The sequence below is a fragment of the Rhinopithecus roxellana genome, chromosome 5 (assembly GCF_007565055.1).
Source record: "Rhinopithecus roxellana isolate Shanxi Qingling chromosome 5, ASM756505v1, whole genome shotgun sequence".
Classification (NCBI taxonomy): Eukaryota; Metazoa; Chordata; class Mammalia; order Primates; family Cercopithecidae; genus Rhinopithecus; species Rhinopithecus roxellana.
The window spans coordinates 162,173,733-162,191,309 of record NC_044553.1 but is presented as its reverse complement, the minus strand read 5'-3'; the positions used below and the strand labels follow the sequence as shown (position 1 = coordinate 162,191,309).

Here is a 17,577-nt window from a genome sequence, read left to right as displayed (position 1 = left end):
CTGGTCCCCCATGCAAACTCCCCCCAACCCCCTGCAACTCACCCTAGTTGCCAGTTGCTGCTGTCCCTGCCCAGCCTCTGGCTCAGGGCTCCTACCATGGTTGGGCACCCTGAGGGGCTCAGCCAGCTCAGGGAGTGGAGGTGGACGGGTGAGGCAGCCGGGTGCTAGGAATCCTGCTCCCCACCTTCCTCCAGCTCCTAAGCTCCAAGGACGCAGCCTGTGCTGCCACCTGCTGGTCAGGGCCGCCTCCGCCCCACCCCTGGGGATCAGGGTTTGGGGCAGGCCTCATCCTGCATCTCCACACTCACTGCGTCCCTGGACACTAAGAGTTGCGGATCACTGGGCTCTCACCTCCTTGGGACACAAGGGGATTGTCAACCTAGACGCTGGGGTCCAGGAGCAGCAGTGGGGTACATCCCCAAATCTGCTGCTGGGCTCGGCATGTGGGGGGAGGGCCCTAAGGGCAGGGTTGAAGTGTCCACCTCCCTAAGTGAACACATGGTAGGCTAGAGACATAGGGGGCAGGTCCCCTGGTGCAGAAGGCTGGGGGGACTTCTGCATCCATTCTTTGGACCCTAGACTGGTCCCTCCCTGGCTGACCAGCCTGGGCACAGGGGCCAGTTTCTGGCTTAGCCTTTTGCCAGGAAGGCCCAGGCCAGGCCAGGCCAAGCTGTACAGTCTGGAGTCTCGGGAGAAGGGCTAGGATGTGAGCACAGGAAGTGAACCCCTCCAGAAAGGGGAGGCCGAGGGCAGTGAGGAAGCGGTGCAGACCCAGTGGGGACCTGGCCAGCAAAGCCCCACCACCAGGGGACCTTGTCATTGCTGCCCTCTTCCTGTTCAATAGCTGCTCCAGCTGGCTCAGTCCCCCTCACCACGGCTTGGGCAGAGCCCGCCCGACTATCGCTGGGGTGGCGTGGGCCCCACTGTGCGGTGAACACAGGGCTGAGGGCATGGCTGGGCAGGACTGTCACTTCTTGTGTTTCAATGCTCCCCTTTTCCCATGTGGACTCTCAGAGTGGGGCGCTCCTAGAACCACCAGTGGACAAACAAGCAGAACCCCTAATCATCCCGTGCAGGCCTCTCAATGCACTGTCTGGGAAGGCCGAGGGCTGGGCCTGGCTCAGAACAACTTCTGAGGCAGTAAAACTCTGAAGGCCTTGGGGAGGCCTTGGCTGGCCTCTGGAGCCCACAGGGCCTGGACCTCCAACTCTCTGGGGCCCACTCTCCTTCCTGTGCCTCACATATTTTATCTTTTTTTTTTTGAGACGGAGTCTCGCTCTGTCACCCAGGCTGGAGTGCAGTGGCCGGATCTCAGCTCACTGCAAGCTCCGCCTCCCGGGTTTACGCCATTCTCCTGCCTCAGCCTCCCGAGTAGCTGGGACTACAGGCGCCTGCCACCTCGCCCGGCTAGTTTTTTGTATTTTTTAGTAGAGACGGGTTTCACCGTATTAGCCAGGATGGTCTCGATCTGCTGACCTCGTGATCCGCCCGCCTCAGCCTCCCAAAGTGCTGGGATTCCAGGCTTGTGCCACCGCACCCAGCCAACACATATTTTATCTTGCTGCATTAACTCTTTTGGGGACCAGGCAGGGCCTAATATACACTCCCCTCAGTAGGGGAGCGACAATGCTGTCTGCCTGTGCTACTAGTTCCACGAAACCTCCAACCACAGTCTAGACAGCCTTCCTTTTCCTCGGACTCCGGAGACTTTAATGGGCAATTCTCCTTGAAAGCACTGTCAAACATGGGCAGCAAAGGACAGTACCTAGGGGTGGCAAGGATGCAGCAAGACATCCTGGGTGTTGGAGACATCTCCCTGCAGGGCAGTCTGGTTGCACCAAGCCCCACCTCAGCTATCCCTCCTGTCCACTCAGGGACTTCCCAGCTAGGGAATGAGTCCACAGCGGGGTTTCCACAGTGGCACTCCAGACACTGGGGCCGGATGACTCTGGTGGGGGCCGTCCTGTGCACTGCAGGACGTCCAGCAGCAGCCCTGGCCTCCAACCGCTGCATGCCAGTAGTCCTCGCTTCCCCAACTTATGACAATCAAAAGTCTAGACATTGACAAATGCCCCTTGGGGGGCAAAACAGCCCCCCTTCTTCAAGTCCCGTTGCCCTACAGAAATAGAAGTGATACAATCACTGAGAACAGGGAAACTGAAGGGCTTGCTGACACCGAAGAGTTGGCTGCAGCCCCACCCCTCCTCTGGGGTCCTGTGCAGACAGGGACGACACTGTTGAGGAATCTAGTGAGGTGGTGACATGCTGAGGAAAGCTCAGGCGCAGAAGCAGGTTATAAAACAGCTTGTGCTCTGAGAACCCACACAGAGTATGTATGGAAAAAGCCCAAAGAACAGTAGTCACTGTGGGTGGTGGGGTAACAGGTGATTTCCTTCTTTATACTTTATTTTCCAAATTTTCTACAGGGCACATGTATCACTTATATAAGCCAAAATAATTTTTTAAATGGTGTTTTGTAAAAAATGCTGTCATGTGTTCCAGTCTGTAGAAGCCCACCGAAGCAGCAGGATTCTACCACTACCACAGCCTGAGGCCTCTCACAGACAGGGAAACTCAGGCTCAGAGAGGAAGAAAGAACCGGCCCAGTGTCGCCCAGCTCCAACCCTGGGCTCTTTTCACTGCTTTTTTTTTGAGACCGAGTTTCGCTCTTGTTGCCCAGGCTGGAGTGCAATGGCACGATCTTGGCTCACTGCAACCTCCGCTTACCAGATTCAAGTGATTCTCCTACCTCAGCCTCCTGAGTAGCTGAGATTACAGGCATGCACCACCACGCCCGGCTAATTTTTTTGTATTTTTAGTAGAGACGGGGGTTTCTCCATGTTGGTCAGGCTGGTCTCGAACTCCCGACCTCAAGTGATCTGCTCGCCTTGGCCTCCCAAAGTGCTGGAATTACAGGCGTGAACCACGCCTGGCTCACTGCTCTTTAAAGAACATTCTAGCCTCCCACAGTTGGGACCTGCTTGTCTTAGCAGTGGCTTAAAAGGCTGCACTTGCCCGACAGGCTGCTGCTTCTGCATTTCTATTTCGAGCCAGCAGGCACTTCCTAAAGCCTCCCAGAGCACCCTTAGGGGGCTGCACATTGGACCCACGTGGATGTGAAGTTAATCTCCTTTCCCACAGGTAAAAAGAAAACAGTAATTTGATTGGCAAGAAGTCTTCTGGCTGTGAGGTTTCCACTGAGCAGATGACAGCATTTCAGCTTAGAAAAGTGAGGCTTTTTTGGCATTGCTGAGAAGGCTGAGGCTTTTTATTTTTATTTTTTGAGATGGAGTTTTGGTCTCATTGCCCAGGCTGGAGTGCAATGGCACGATCTTGGCTCACGGAAACCTTCGTCTCCTGGGTTCAAGAGATTCTCCTGCCTCAGCCTCCAGAGTAGCTGGGATTACAGGCATGTGCCACCACGCCCGGCTAATTTTGTATTTTTAGTAGAGATGGGGTTTCTCCATGCTGGTCAGGCTGGTCTCAAACTCCTGACCTCAGGTGATCCGCCCATCTCGGCCTCCCAAAGTGCTGGGATTACAGACGTAAGCCACCACGCCCGGCCAGGCTGAGGTTTTTTACATGCGTACTTGTCAGTCTGGCTAGAGGCTTTCTGCACTGACCTTTTTTTTTGAGGCGGGGTTTCACTCTGTCACCCAGGCTGCAGTGCAGTTGTGCGATCCCTGCTCACTCAAGCCTTGACCTCCCTGGGCTCAGGTGATCCTCCCATCTCAGTCTCCCAAGTAGCTGTGTGACTACAGGCACGTGCCATCACACCTGGCTAATTTTTTTCTATTTTTTTTTCTTTGTAGAGTCGGAGTTTTGCCATGTTGCCCAGGCTGGACTCAAACTCCCGGGCTCAAGCCATTCACCTACCTCAGTCTTCCAAAGTGCTGGGATTACAGGTGTGAGCCACTGTGCCCAACTGGTTGGACTCTTTCCACCTTTTTCCCCAAATCCAACTTTGTATTGTTTTGCTTGGGTTCAGAAGTCCTGATTTTCACACCCTTTTCAGGGCTGGGGATTTACCAAAATTCAAGGCTTAACAAAATTAACTTCAAGGCCCCCAAAAGATAAAAGTGCTGCTGCCAGTGGGGCCTGTCTCTGATTCACCTTCATGGCATGGATGCTGGTGGTCCCCTAGCAGTCATTTTCTCCTCTGCTTGAGTGACAACACCCTGGTTTCCAGCCTGCACGCGGCTGGCCTGGCTGTGGGAGCCCATTTCCAAGACTCCCATGCAGCCAGTGGTGGCCAGGTGTCAAGGTGCTCCAGCAGCCACCCAGGTTGTGAGGACAAGGCCGTCCTTGGCACTGTGGGGTGAAACGCCTGCGTGTGTGCAGCCTGGCACCAACTCCTGAGGTGCTGGCACCATTCCTGCTGTGGTGATGGGGCTGCGACCCTGTTCTACCCCATTCATGAACCTCATGCAGTGTGGGGCTTGGCTTGGAATCCTGCTGGGCTTGCAGAGGAATTGGCCCAGTGGTTCCAGTTACTCCATACCCACTTGCACTCAGGACTGCACCAACTCCTCCAGATGCGCTTGTTGCCTGTTTGCCTAACCTGGGGCAGGGCTCCCTCCTGCACGTCTGCTCTCTGCTTCCCACAATCACTGGAATGCCCTCTGGGAGGACTGCCCTGCCTGCCCCAGGCCTCCTTTCCAGAGGGCCTCCTTCTGCATCCCCGTTTCCCTTGGGCTCTGTCCTCATCTCTTCCCCATTAGAGGACTGCTCAGTTGGTGAGCATTCTCTCTTGAGAATGCAGCCTGCCTCCAGGGCAGGGCTTAGGTCTTCCTTCATTGCTCTCATTCCACCTATACTCAGCTGCATCCATTACTGGTGTATGTGGTCTGTGTTAACACACATCAAAGCTATTTCAGAAATATACAACTTACAGCAAAAAGACAGAACTTCCATTAAAACTAAAATGAAAATGAAAAGTCTAGTTCTGTCAATGCCTTTGACCCATCAACTATCCAACATATTAAAAGGCACTTCAAATGTGTTACACTCTCAAAAGGAAAATAAATATGGCAATCAACTCAACCAAAACAAAAAAAAAAAAAGGAAGAAGAAAAAGAGAAACAATAAAGGCAGCGCTATTCATCTGTACCCAAAATTGTTCCTTTAAAATTTATTACTTTTTATTTTTTTTTTGAGATAGGGTCTTGAAGTCATCCAGGCTGGAATGCAGTGGCAGGATCACAGGTCACTGTAGCCTCAATCTCCTGGGCTCAAGTGATCCTCCCTCCTCAGCCTCCCCAGTAGCTGGGACCACAAGAGCCTATCTCCACGTCTGGCTAATTAAAAAAATTTTTTTGTAGAGACGGCGGTCTCACCATGTTACTCGCCCAGGCTGGTCTTGAACTCCTGGACTAAGCGATCCTCTTGCCTTGGCCTCCCAAAGTGCTGGTATTACAGGTGTGAACCACTATGTCTGGCCCCAAAACTGCTGTGCTTCTGAGGGACCCCCGTGCTGCAGCCCCCATCCAAGTCACAGCAGCAGCGCCTACCTGGGGGACAAAGCGCTGTGGCAGAGGGGCCAGAAGTCTGGCCTCACTCTTGCTTGAGGTCAGAAAGGAGCATGGTGCTTGTTTTCCTCTGTTCTCCTGGCCTTGACACAGGATAACATGACTACTTTGTCAGCAAAGTTCCAGTGTTTTGGTGAAATTAATGAAATATACAGGTGGAGTATAGCAAATTCAAACATCTGAAATCTAAACTACTCCACAATCCGAACCCGAGTGCTGATGTAATGCTAAAAGGGAAGGCTCGCACGTGCACTTCGGAGTTCAGATTTTCAACTTTGGGATGCTTAACCAGTAGGTATAATATAAATATTCCAAAATCTGAAAAAACCCTAAACCCAAAACACATGCGGGTGGTCCCAAGCATTTCAGATAAGGCATTCCTGAACCAGGAAATGCAAGCCAGCAGAATGTACCCTACGTACTTAGTGGTGTCAGTACAAAAGGACACATAGCATCGCCATTCTGGGGAGCAGCAACACCCACCCAAGGCGACAGGCTGAGGACATGTCCGAGCAGCATGGGACAAGCTTGCTGGAGCCCTCTAGAGTCCAAAGAATGGAGGTAGCAAAGGAGTGGGCAATGGATTAGGGTGGAGAGCACGAGAACCACATGGCCCAGAAACAGCCAAGCTGTGTGCTAACGAGCAGCAGACAGCCTATAGCCGGGGAGTGACTGGCAGGGCAGAGCTTGCAAGTGCACAGGTGCATTTGGGAAGGGGTGGAGTGGAGGGTGGTCGCAGGTTGGAAATGGTCTCTGAGGCACCATCTACCCAGAGACTTCTGGTGCCACATTAATGAACATGACTACATATGCTCCTACTTCCCAGCTGACTTCCATGCAAAACATAACTGCTTTGAGAATGTGCTCACGCCTACCCACGCCTGCTGGCAGCTCCCTCCTGAGAGGAGGGTGAGGCGAGTCAGAGCAGGCCTTGCTCTGGAAGGAGCCAGCACAGGCAGTCTCATGCCAGGCTCTCTGGCGTCGCTAGGCTCTGGCTGTCTGGTGCAGTATTAGTCTGCTTTGGTCTGGCAGCAGCACAACCCTGCCCAGAGCTTGCTAGGTCACTCCCTAATGAAGTACTGAGGAATGAACGCCCCTTCACAGAAGTGCAGTGTCTCAGTGTCTGAGACATAACATGTTGGGCTGGTGACAAGAGTGAGCCTGCCCAGGAGTTGGCGGCCCAGCCGCTGCCCCCGCGCCTGAGTCGGAAATGAGCCAGGCCCCTGGCGCCTGCCTCTGCACGTGCCACTCCTCTCTCCCACTGAGCAGACTCGGTGCGCTGCCTCCTCTACTCGCCTCCCCTGCACCCAGGCCCGGCTCCCTTGGGCCAGGGCCCTGGTCTTCCTGAATGCAGCATCAGCCTGTCCTAGTATCACACCAGTGCCCCTTGCCTCCCTGTGCGATGAGCTGGTCGAGGCCAGTAGGTCTTACCTTGCTTATTTTTGTATCTCCAAGGGTCAGCACAGAGGAGCTTCTCCTACCTTAACCCTCAAAATATGGCTGCAATGAATGAACACATGAACCAATGACTGATGAGAAGTCTTCCTGTTTTGTTCTAGAACACCTGAAAATAACTGGGGCAGCTTAACCTGGAGAAGCAAGAATTTAGGGAGGAGGCAGGGTGTGGTGGTGGGCGCCTGTAATCCCAGATACTTGGGAGGCTGAGGCAGGAGAATCGCTTGAGCCCTGGAGGCGGAGCTTGCAGTGAGCCAAGATTGCAGAAGAATCGCTTGAACCTGGGAGGCAGAGGTTGCAGTGAGCCAAGATCGCGCAACAGCACTCCAGCCTGGGCAACAGAGTGAGACTCTTAAAAAAAAAAAAAGAATTCAGGGAGGAAACACACTTTTAATCTTCAAATACTTGAGTCTTTTTTTTTTTTTCTGAGACAGAGTCTCACTCTGTTGCCCAGGCTAGAGTGCAGTGACGTGGTCTCAGCATGTGCCACCACACCCGGCTAATTTTTGTATTTTTAGTAGAGACGGGGTTTCACTATGTTGGCCAAGCTGGTCTTGAACTCCTGACCTCGTGATCTGCCCACCTCGGCCTCCCAAAGTGCTGGGATTACAGGCGTGAGCCACTGTGCCTGGCCTTGTTTTTGTTTTTGAGACGGAGTCTTGCTCTGTCGTCCAGGCTAGAGTCCAGTGGCGAGGTCTCAGCTCACTCCAACCTCTACCTCCCAGGTTCAAGTGATTCTCCTGCCTCAGCCTCTCAAGTAGCTGGAATTACAGGCACTGCCACTATGTCTGGCTAATTATTATTATTTTTTGTATTTTTAGCAGAGACAGGGTTTCACCAGGTTGGCTAGGCTGGTCTCGAATTCCTGACCTCAAGTGATCCTCCTGCCTCAGCCTCCCAAAGTGCTGGGATTACAGGTATGAGCTGCCGTGCCTGGCCACTGAGTCTTGAATAGTTAAAGCTCCCAAGAGCAGGCGACTGCCAGGGTGGTTGGTGAGGAGGCCCATGTGCATGTGGAGCAGCAGAAGCAGCCGAACTCTCCCCACAGGTCCTGGGGGCGGACTGTGAGCGTCCCGGCACTGCAGGTGCTTGCAGACGCAGGAGAGGCACAGGATGAGCCACTGGAGCCTTCACTCCTGCTTGAGAGATGGGTTCTAGAATGCTGCTTTAAAATAACTTAGAGGTGGGTTAAGTGGGTGGAATGTAGACAGATCAGGAAATTGCAGAAGGTACTGGCTGGGGGAAAGAGCCCCCTCAGAGATGAAGATGAGTTGAGTTTTTTCTCTGTTCAGTGACCGCGCCCCCTGCCACTGCTCCAGTGAAGCCCTCGGTTTGTCAATCCACTTGGTCAGAAGACATTTCACCACAGCCAGAAACCAGGTATGAATGAATACCCAGGGAGCCGGAAACGCAAATAAGAACCTCAGAACTTATAGGCAATCAGCCCCATCACTCTAACAACTACAAAAAACCAAAATAAATCAACAAAGCTTACTGAACCAAAGCCGATGGCAACAAAGAACGCCTGCAGTGGCCCCCAGTTTCCCCTGGCTCCAACCTCAGGACCAGCTTTCCTTCTTCTGCGAGAGACCCATTCAGGCCCTGTAATGACCTGGACTCCACTCAGAGGGTCTCGCCTCGGCCTGGTGCTAGGACTGCTGATGCCTACACGACTGCCCCCCTCCCCACTAAACCCCAGCTCACATGCTGCCACCAAGCGGCAGGCTGCTATTCTTTCCTAGGGCTGAAATCCAAACACTGCCTGGGCTGTGTGACTCTCTAGTGCAGATGCAGATTAGGGTGGTAAGCCAAAGGGTTTAACTTCCAGTTCCACAGCCGATGGTAAATGTCATCTCCACGCAGGGTCATCTACTTCATGTCCATAGCACCCACCACCACAATGTGCATGGTCTGTCCCTGACCCAAGCTGAATGATGGACATCACCTGTGTAAGCATTTTGGTGAAGGGAAAAGCTCACTGGGTGCCAGTCCCATTCCTTCCATCCTCTGGGCCTCAGTCTTCTCTGTCAAACCGGCAAGACTCAAAGGGCTCCTGGAGACCAAACAGGCCAGGCTATAAACCAAAACATGACCCCAGAGCAGACACCTATCTCATCCTTGGGCCATCCGGGGCAGGGGCAGCTGGGGGGACCTAAGTGACACTTTTGACTACAAGCCACTGAAAATGTCTTGCACTTGGCTATGTGTCTCCTGCTTGCTTCCTATCATTTTTTTTTTTTTTTGAGACGGAGTCTCGCTCAGTCGCCCAGGCTGGAGTGCAGTGGCGCGATCCCGGCTCACTGCAAGCTCCGCCTCCCGGGTTCACGCCATTCTCCTGCCTCAGCCTCCCAAGCAGCTGGGACTATAAGCGCTCGCCGCCACACCCGGCTAATTTTTTTGCATTTTTAGTAGAGACGGGGTTTCAGCGTGTTAGCCAGGATGGTCTAGATCTCCTGACCTTGTGATCCGCCCGTCTCGGCCTCCCAAACTGCTGGGATTACAGGCTTGAGCCACCGCGCCTGGCCATTTTTTTTTTAACACTAATTTTGAACTCACAGTGCCTTCGCCAAGCACTATTCTAGGTACTTGGAATAGAAAAAGGAAAAGGACGAAGATCGCTGCCCCATGGGGCTCACATTCTAGTAAGTGTGGGGAGAGTAGACACAAAGGGCAACATAACTGTGTAACCGATGCTGATGCTGGTGTGACGGGAAGATGGTGAAAGGAGAAAGACCAGAGTCCAGAACTCTCCATCTTAGAAATGGGAAAAATTTCCTTACCAAGTCTCTACTCGACCAGCAGTGTTCTCTCCTGAGGGCCAGGGAGCACGCCGTTCAAGGACTTTACTGCACTGGCGAAGCCAGGAGAGGGAGGAAGATAAGAGGGTTAGTGTGTTCGATTTTTTTTTTTTTTGAGACAGGGTCTGGCTCTGCCACCTAGGCTTGAGTGCAGTGGTGCCATCTTGGCTCACTGCAACCTCCGCCTCCTGGGTTCAAGCTCTTCTCCTGCCTTAGCCTCCCGAGTATCTGGGACTCCAGGTGCATGCCACCACGCCCAGCTGATTTTTGTATTTTTAGTAGAGATGGGGTTTTGCCATGTTGGCCAGGCTGGTCTTAAACTACTGACCTCAAGTGATCCACCCACCTCAGCCTCCCAAAATGCTGGGATTACAGGCGTGAGCCACTGTGCCCAGGCTTTAATGGAACTTTCCAAGGAACCATTCTAAAACAGTTACTGGGGCTGGGTGTGGTGGCTCACACCTGTAATCCCAGTACTTTGGGAGGCTGAGGTAGGAGGATTGCTTGATCCCAGGAATTCAAACCATCCTAGGCAACAGAGCAAGACCCTGTCTGTACAAAAAATAAAATTAGCTGGGCGTAGCTGTCTGTATGAAAAATAAAATTAGCTGGGCACAAGCCTGTGGTCCCAGCTACTCAGGAGGTTGCGGCAGGAGAATCACTTGAGCCCACGAGGCTGAGGCTGCACTGGGCTGTGACTGCGTCACTGTACTTCAGTCTGGGTGATGGAGTGAAACCCTGTCTCAAAAACAAAAACAAAACAAACCCAAGACAAACAAGACCCTATCTGTACGAAAAATAAAATCAGCTAGGCATAGTGGCACAAACCTGTGGTCCCAGCTACTCAGAAGACTGAGGTGGGAGGATCACTTGAGCCCAGAAGGTCGAGGCTGCACTAAGCTGGGACTGCGCCACTGTACTTCAGTCTAGGTGACAAAACGAAACGCTGTCTCAAAAACAAAACGAAACAAAACAAACCCAAGACAAACAAAACAAACAAAAATAGCTGTTGTACTGTTTTCTTTCTCCTCGACTGACAAGGACACTGAGTTCCTTCCACTCGTCATGGGGGCGTCACCCCAGGACTCCCTGTGCACTGTTAGAACACCTCTAAGGCACCATCTTCACTTCACTCCCTTGAAGAGCAACAATTTCTCCCATCTAAAGGGCCCCTGAGCTGCGTGGCAAATCAGCAATGAAAGAAACAAAAAACCCACAACAGAAATGTAAGGTTTGAACTCCACAAGCTCTTTCTCATTTTGATGCCCCTCTGAGACAGACTGGAAGGGACAGTGCATGGGAAACACCCCTCTTCTGCTCCTGCTCTGCTTGGTTGCCGCACCCATGGAAGGGGCAACTGCTCTGCAGACCTGAAGGTCAGCACAAAGGTTGCTTACTGGGTAGGGCTGCCTGGCATGGCTTCCACAGTAACTGTAATTTATTCACAGGCACATGTATGGAGGTTTTTCTCCTAAATATCATTATTCTAAGTATCATTATGGGTGCGGTGGCTCATGCCTGTAATCCCAGCACTTTGGGAGGCTGAGGTGGGCGGACCACCTGAGGTCGGGAGTTCGAGACCAGCCTGACCACAATGAAGAAACCCCGTCTCTACTAAAAATACAAAATTAGCCGGGCGTGGTGGCGCATGCCTGTACTCCCAGCTATTTGGGAGGCTGAGGCAGGAGAATCGCCTGAACCCGGAAGGCGGAGGTTGCGGTGAGCCGAGACTGCGCCACTGCACTCCAGCCTGGGCAACAAGAGCGAAACTCCATCTCAAAAAAAAAATCATTTTTGTCTACGCTTTTGGAGAAGCATATGCTGTGAAAATGATCACAGTCGGCCTCCTAAAAGCCAGTCATGTTTCCAACAGTTTTCTGCATGGGCCTTCACTTTCAGAAATGCAAAGGTGGCCTGAGAGCCAGGTACCTCACTTACTTGTGGGAATATGGTTTTGGTTCCTCTAATGAGATTGATCTAGAAGAGAGGGAAGTCGGCACTCACCGAAGAGGAACCCCACTGTCAGGATTAGGACAATGCTCTGCTTGGCAGGTAAATAAAACCAGTAGCACAGCCCCACAATGTGCCTCACCTCACTTCTGAGAGATTTCTGGGTAGTCGATGAGGAAAAAATGCAGTCTCTCATGATGTTCAATGGTCACAGAAATTTCCTTTTCAAAATTCATCGTATGCATAATAAAAATGTCACATTCTGAGAATGGAGAATCTACAGAAAGGACCTGGAACCTTAGTGATGAATGAGTTTTCACATTTTAACCTGGGTAAATGGAATACTACCTATGTTGCCATTAAAATCAAGCCAAGATCAAATAGTAACATAGCCTTATAAATATAACCCACTTGGATAACTTTCTGTGGATGAATATTAGTCTCAGACACACATTCCTTATTTGACCAAGTAACGCATTGAAATGCAGCCACAGCTTATAACAAGTGAGCCCCTCAAGAAAATATGAGCATAGAGTGGTCACTGCATCAGGGCATTCAGGAAACTCATTTCTCTTACAGGAATTTAACTTCTAGTACTCAGTTTGTCCTTGAGAATGCAAAAATAGGAAACAATTCAAAATCAGTCCCAGGCACAAAGACAAGGAAGAGGAAGTCCACGGTGGCCCAGCCTCTGCTTGGCAGGGCTCTGCTCTACCTCTGCAGAAATGATGCACAGGAACCTGCTGTGATGAGTGTTTCTGGGGTAGGAATTTGTTTGTTTGTTTTTGAGATGAAGTGTTGCTCTGTCGCCTAGGTTTGAGTGTAATGGCACGATCTCGGCTTACTGCAACCTTCGCCTCCTGCGTTCAAGCGATTCTCCTGTCCCTGCCTCCTGAGTAGCTGGGATTACAGGCGTGCGCCACAGGCCTGGCTAATTTTTTTTTTTTTTTTTTTTGAGACGGAGTCTTGCCCTGCCGTCCAGGCTGGAGTGCAGTGGCCGGCTCTCAGCTCACTGCAAGCTCCGCCTCCCGGGTTCACGCCATTCTCCTGTCTCAGCCTCCCGAGTAGCTGGGACTACAGGCGCCCGCCTCGTCGCCCGGCTAGTTTTTTTTTTTGTATTTTTTGTATTTTTGTATTTTTTTTTTGTATTTTGTAATACGGGGTTTCACCGTATTAGCCAGGATGGTCTCGATCTTCTGACCTCGTGATCCGCCCGTCTCGGCCTCCCAAAGTGCTGGGATTACAGGCTTGAGCCACCGCGCCCGGCCATGCCTGGCTAATTTTTAAAAATATTTTTGTAGAGACGGGGTTTCACCATGTTGGCCAGGCTGGTCTCAAACTCCTGACCTCAGGTGATCCACCTGCCTCGGCCTCCCAAAGTGCTGGGATTACAGGCGTGAGCCACCACGCCCGGCCTTGGGGTAGGAAGCCAGTTTCATAGTCATGAACTTCATAGAACAGCTCAGAAGCATCTACCCAGAGGAGGAAGTAATTTACAGCAGAACATCTTCTCCTTGGTTTACTGCTCAGAAGAGACAGCGACAGACAGTGACAGCTAAGGGGGAGAGAAGTCTGTGTGGAGATCTCCTTAAAGAGGCTCATGTGTGCAGAGAGACATCCCAATTCTCTTGTCCGGGTTGGCTTTGTGATGCTTTAATGGGATATAAAAACCAGCTTGCACCAGGCAGAAAAGGCTGGGGAAGTCCTCACTGTCTGTGACTGGGCACAATGAGCTCTGCTAGAGGACGCCACTCTGAAAGGCACTGGACAGAGAGAGGGAAGGGGACTTACTTGCTAAAAGTCAAGTTGGAAAGTTCCCACAAGGTGAGCCTTAGGTCATGATGTCCACCTGCCTCTGACACCTGGAGGGCCCTCCCTCCTTGCTGCTGCCTTACCAGCTTCACCTCTTCTCCCCCGGCCCTCTCCTCACGCTGTGTCCCGGACTCAGTCCCGGCTTCTCCTCTGTCTCCCAGCCCCTCTCCAACTGCCCACTAGACGTCACCACTCAGTGTTGAAAGGGACTTCAAACTCAACACATCCCAGCTTGCTCTCCTCATCTTCTTCCCCTCCTGTCCCCCAACATCTCTCCAGCCACATTCCGCATCTCAACTAACAGCAATTCTGGCCTTTCTGCTGCTCAGATCAAAAATCATGAAGCTGTCCTTGGCTCTACTCACCCCATATCCAACTCCAGGGCAAATGCAATAGCCTCTTATTTCAAAACATATCCAAAACCCAACCACCACCTGCGCCAAGGCCCATCCTCACCCAAGGCTACACTACCTCTTGCCTGTATTGCTGCTGAGAGCCTCCAGGCGACTTTCCCAGCTTCTCGTTGTCCCATTTCAGTGAGTTCCAGCATAGCTGCCGGGGTGATCCTCTGAAAGCCCAAGGCCACAAGGCTCTTGTCATCCCCTCAGCTGCTCCCATGTAGGAGAAGCATCTCCACACTCTGCTCCAGGAATGCCGTGCACTCAGGCCTCAGGCCCGAGCAGTGCTCTTCCCCAGAAATCTGTGGGAACGCGCCCACCCAGGCCTCTGCCCAAGCAGAACTATTCCCACTCTGAGTGCTGATGAACCCCGTGCCTGCTCTGTGCTTTCTCGCACGTGCTGCTGTGCTCCATGCTAGGTAATTTACTTGTTTATCCACTGCCTAGAAAGTCAGGCTCAAGGAGAGAGGGGTCTGTTTTGCTCACTGAGGATCTCAAACAATCAGAATAGTGCCTTGCCCACTCTAGAGATAGACAACAATATTTCTGATTGCTTGACTGTCCAGACTCTCTTTCCTTTTTCTTTTTTTTTGAGACAGGGTCGCATTCTGTTGCCCAGGCTGGAGTGCTATGCACAATCACAGTTCACTGCAGCTTCAACCTCCTGGGTTCAAGCCTCCCACCTCAGCATCTTGAAAAGCTGGGACCACAGGTGCGCCACCACGCTTGGCTGATGTATTTATTTATTTATATTATTATTATTTTGAGACAGCGTCTCGCTCTGTTGCCCAGGCTGGAGTGCGGTGGCGCCATCTCAGCTCACTGCAAGCTCTGCCTCCCGAGTTCACGCCATTTTCCTGCCTCAGCCTCCTGAGGAGCTGGGACTACAGGCACCCACCACCACACCCGGCTAATTTTTTGCATTTTTAGTAGAGACGGGGCTTCACCATGTTAGCCAGGATGGTCTCGATCTCCTGCCCTTGTGATCTGCCTGTCTCAGCCTCCCAAAGTGCTGGGATTACAGACGTGAGCCACTGCGCCCAGCCAATGTTTTCATTTTTTGAAGACATGGGGTCTTGCCATGTTGCCCAAGCTGGTCCTGAACTACTGGACTCAATGATCCTCTGGCCTCAGCCTCCCAAAGTGCTGGGCTCACAGCTGTAAGCCACGGTGCCCGGCCTCCAGACTTTCATACTCTGACCAGCAACAAACCCAGAACCCAAAATAGCACACCAGTCTGTGTGACAACTTCCCAGTGAGAATAAAGCAACACAATGAGTGATGAGCTCATTACCCCTACACAACCACGTAGGTGTTGGACAAAAGCTGCAGGTCTGATTCATGTAGTGAATCACAAGAAAGGCAAAAGGAAATTTACATACTTCACAGAGAACCAACCCAGAACCGTCAAGACCTGGTGTTTCTCCATAGGGCTGAGCAACAACTCCCAGGGTTAAGCTGCAGCTGCTTGGATTCCCTTCCTTCTTGGGTCACCATGAGGGCCGTCTTCTCCCTTTATTGCCTTGGGAGAAAAAATATGCTGGTAATCACAAACACTGGGGTCCCTGCTAAGGTCCATGTGACCCCAAGCCTTCATACACATTCCTTTTGCTCAACTTGAGGGTGTGTTAAATACAGTATTAGGAGACAATGCAAGATTTTACTGAGAAAAAGTGAATTTTTAATTATCTTGTGAATCTACTTAGAAAAACACACACAAGCAATGTTCACAACTATAAATTTAAACCTTTTGCACTAAAAAAACACAAAACAACAAACACAAAACCACAGGCATGAACTGTAAACCTGTATTAACTATGAACTAGTCTTACGGTTAATTCTTGGCAGTAACTCAGTATTCTCCTCCCTGGCAAGTGTAATGTTTTAGCACCACATGATCTCCCGCAGAGGCACCAGTAATGACTGGCTGCGGTGCAGGGAGATGCTTCCATACACACCACTTCACACACATACTGTCCACTCTCACACCCACCCAGGCGGGAGGCACATGGAGATGGGGCCACACGCTGACTCTCAGGGCAATGGAAGTAGGGCAGGGGGCGCACAGGTTGCACATCTTTAATGTAGTGCATTCGTAGAAAAAAGGCCAGCTTTCGCTCCCAGGCGTGCTCTCGTCCTCAGACTTTAATATCATGATTTAGAAGATGCAGACGTTATTGCCTAAATATTATTCTATACATTTCCATCAGTGTTCAGGAAAACACTTTAATTGCTACTTAATTTACATCATAATTACTGGGTTACAGCTTTAGCTCATTGGCAATTTTGGAAGCAATATTTTTGAAGGCTATGGATGTCCCCGATATCCGCTTAAACCGGACCCCATTCAGAGACAGTCTTGGCAGCTTGCATACTTCCATTTCCCACTGCACGAGGTTCTCTGCGTGCCCATCACCGTGGACACAGAAGAGCAAGAAGCGCTCCCTCTGCTCATAGTCGCAGTTATTGGCATCCAACACTTTGCGGATTTCCCGCATCATGTCCCCGGGATCCATTGAACTAGTGGTTTTCATGCTCCAGGTGAAGCGTAGGGATCGAGGCTTTGCTTCCTTGTTTTCATCCTTTTGCTCAGCAGATACATTGCGACTGAAATGCACAGAGGCAGGTTTATTTTTAATCGTACAGGAAAATCAACCTCTTACACTTCAGCTAGTTCCTCATTCACATCTTCGATACAACACAACTAACGACTGACCTCCACATTTTCCTGCACAGACTCACATTTGTAACTAAGTCTATTTTCGTCTATTTTCTTCCCCCAACCTCTAAAAGTCATAAGTCACACACAAAAAGATCTACCTGGGTGTAAAATCTTCACCAGCCACCTGTGCTTACTAAAATGAAGAAAGTAATTGGTTAAACAGAATCCTTGGAAATCAGGCAAAGGGGACAGCGTGCCCCACTCCTCCACTCAGGGCTCTGCAGGCCCAGCTCAGGGAGGGAGTTGGCAGCCAGTTCCTGCCCACCTCACCCATCCACCCTGGGCTATCCCTCTCCTGCGACAGTTCTTTCAGATGTGAATCACTGTAACTGGCACTCAGGGTAACTGGAGACTCAACACCCGCAGTCTAAAATCGCTTTCTCTGTGAATGGCCCTGAGGCTGAACATGATGCTCTACCCACCTCATTGTCTTTCCTCTTCTCTGGTTTGTTAATTAAATGTCCAGTTATACAGTTAAAGCAAAAATCTGAGATGACACAATCTTACTACTGGAACAGATGGAAAAATGCAATGGGACACTTCTCTGTCTGTGGAGGACTGACACCACCCATGTGGATACCCTGTGGATTCAGAATGTAAGCCTTGGTCTGGATGCCCAAGACGCAGCATGAGTAGGGCCCAGGCCTGGGTCTCTAGGGAACACCACGGTTTACCAGTCATTCTTTGGCATTTAGTCATTATTGCCACAAGCCATTATTTACATTCTCATGTGTGTATCTGGTGGCCTCAGTTAAGACAGTGACTGACTAGCATTCTTGGGAGTAAAACAGACTATGTACCTCAAGTATACTCCATCCTATGGCCAACTAATCAGAGGTGAGGGGCTACAGTTTTTACATATGCACATAGCTCTCCGTATCACCAACCTGCTAGTGTTCAATTTGGTTCACATC

At 51.1% G+C, this 17,577-nt stretch overlaps 1 protein-coding gene and 1 pseudogene across 10 annotated transcripts in view; both read right to left on the bottom strand.

The window, feature by feature from the left end:
* Positions 1-6,069: 6,069 nt before the first annotated feature.
* On the bottom strand, positions 6,070-11,967 carry LOC104654503 (annotated as a pseudogene).
* A 3,632-nt stretch (positions 11,968-15,599) lies between these two features.
* MARK3 (microtubule affinity regulating kinase 3) overlaps positions 15,600-17,577 on the bottom strand; it is a 119,204-nt gene continuing 117,226 nt past the window's right edge. For 9 of the 10 annotated variants that reach the window (XM_010353603.1, XM_010353606.1, XM_010353607.1 and 6 more), the window contains one exon: positions 15,600-16,548. In XM_010353603.1, the coding sequence (XP_010351905.1) occupies positions 16,203-16,548 (346 nt within the window). In that variant the 3' untranslated portion in view covers positions 15,600-16,202. The remainder of the gene's footprint in view (positions 16,549-17,577) is intronic. The other variant, XR_004057236.1, reaches the window with a different exon arrangement.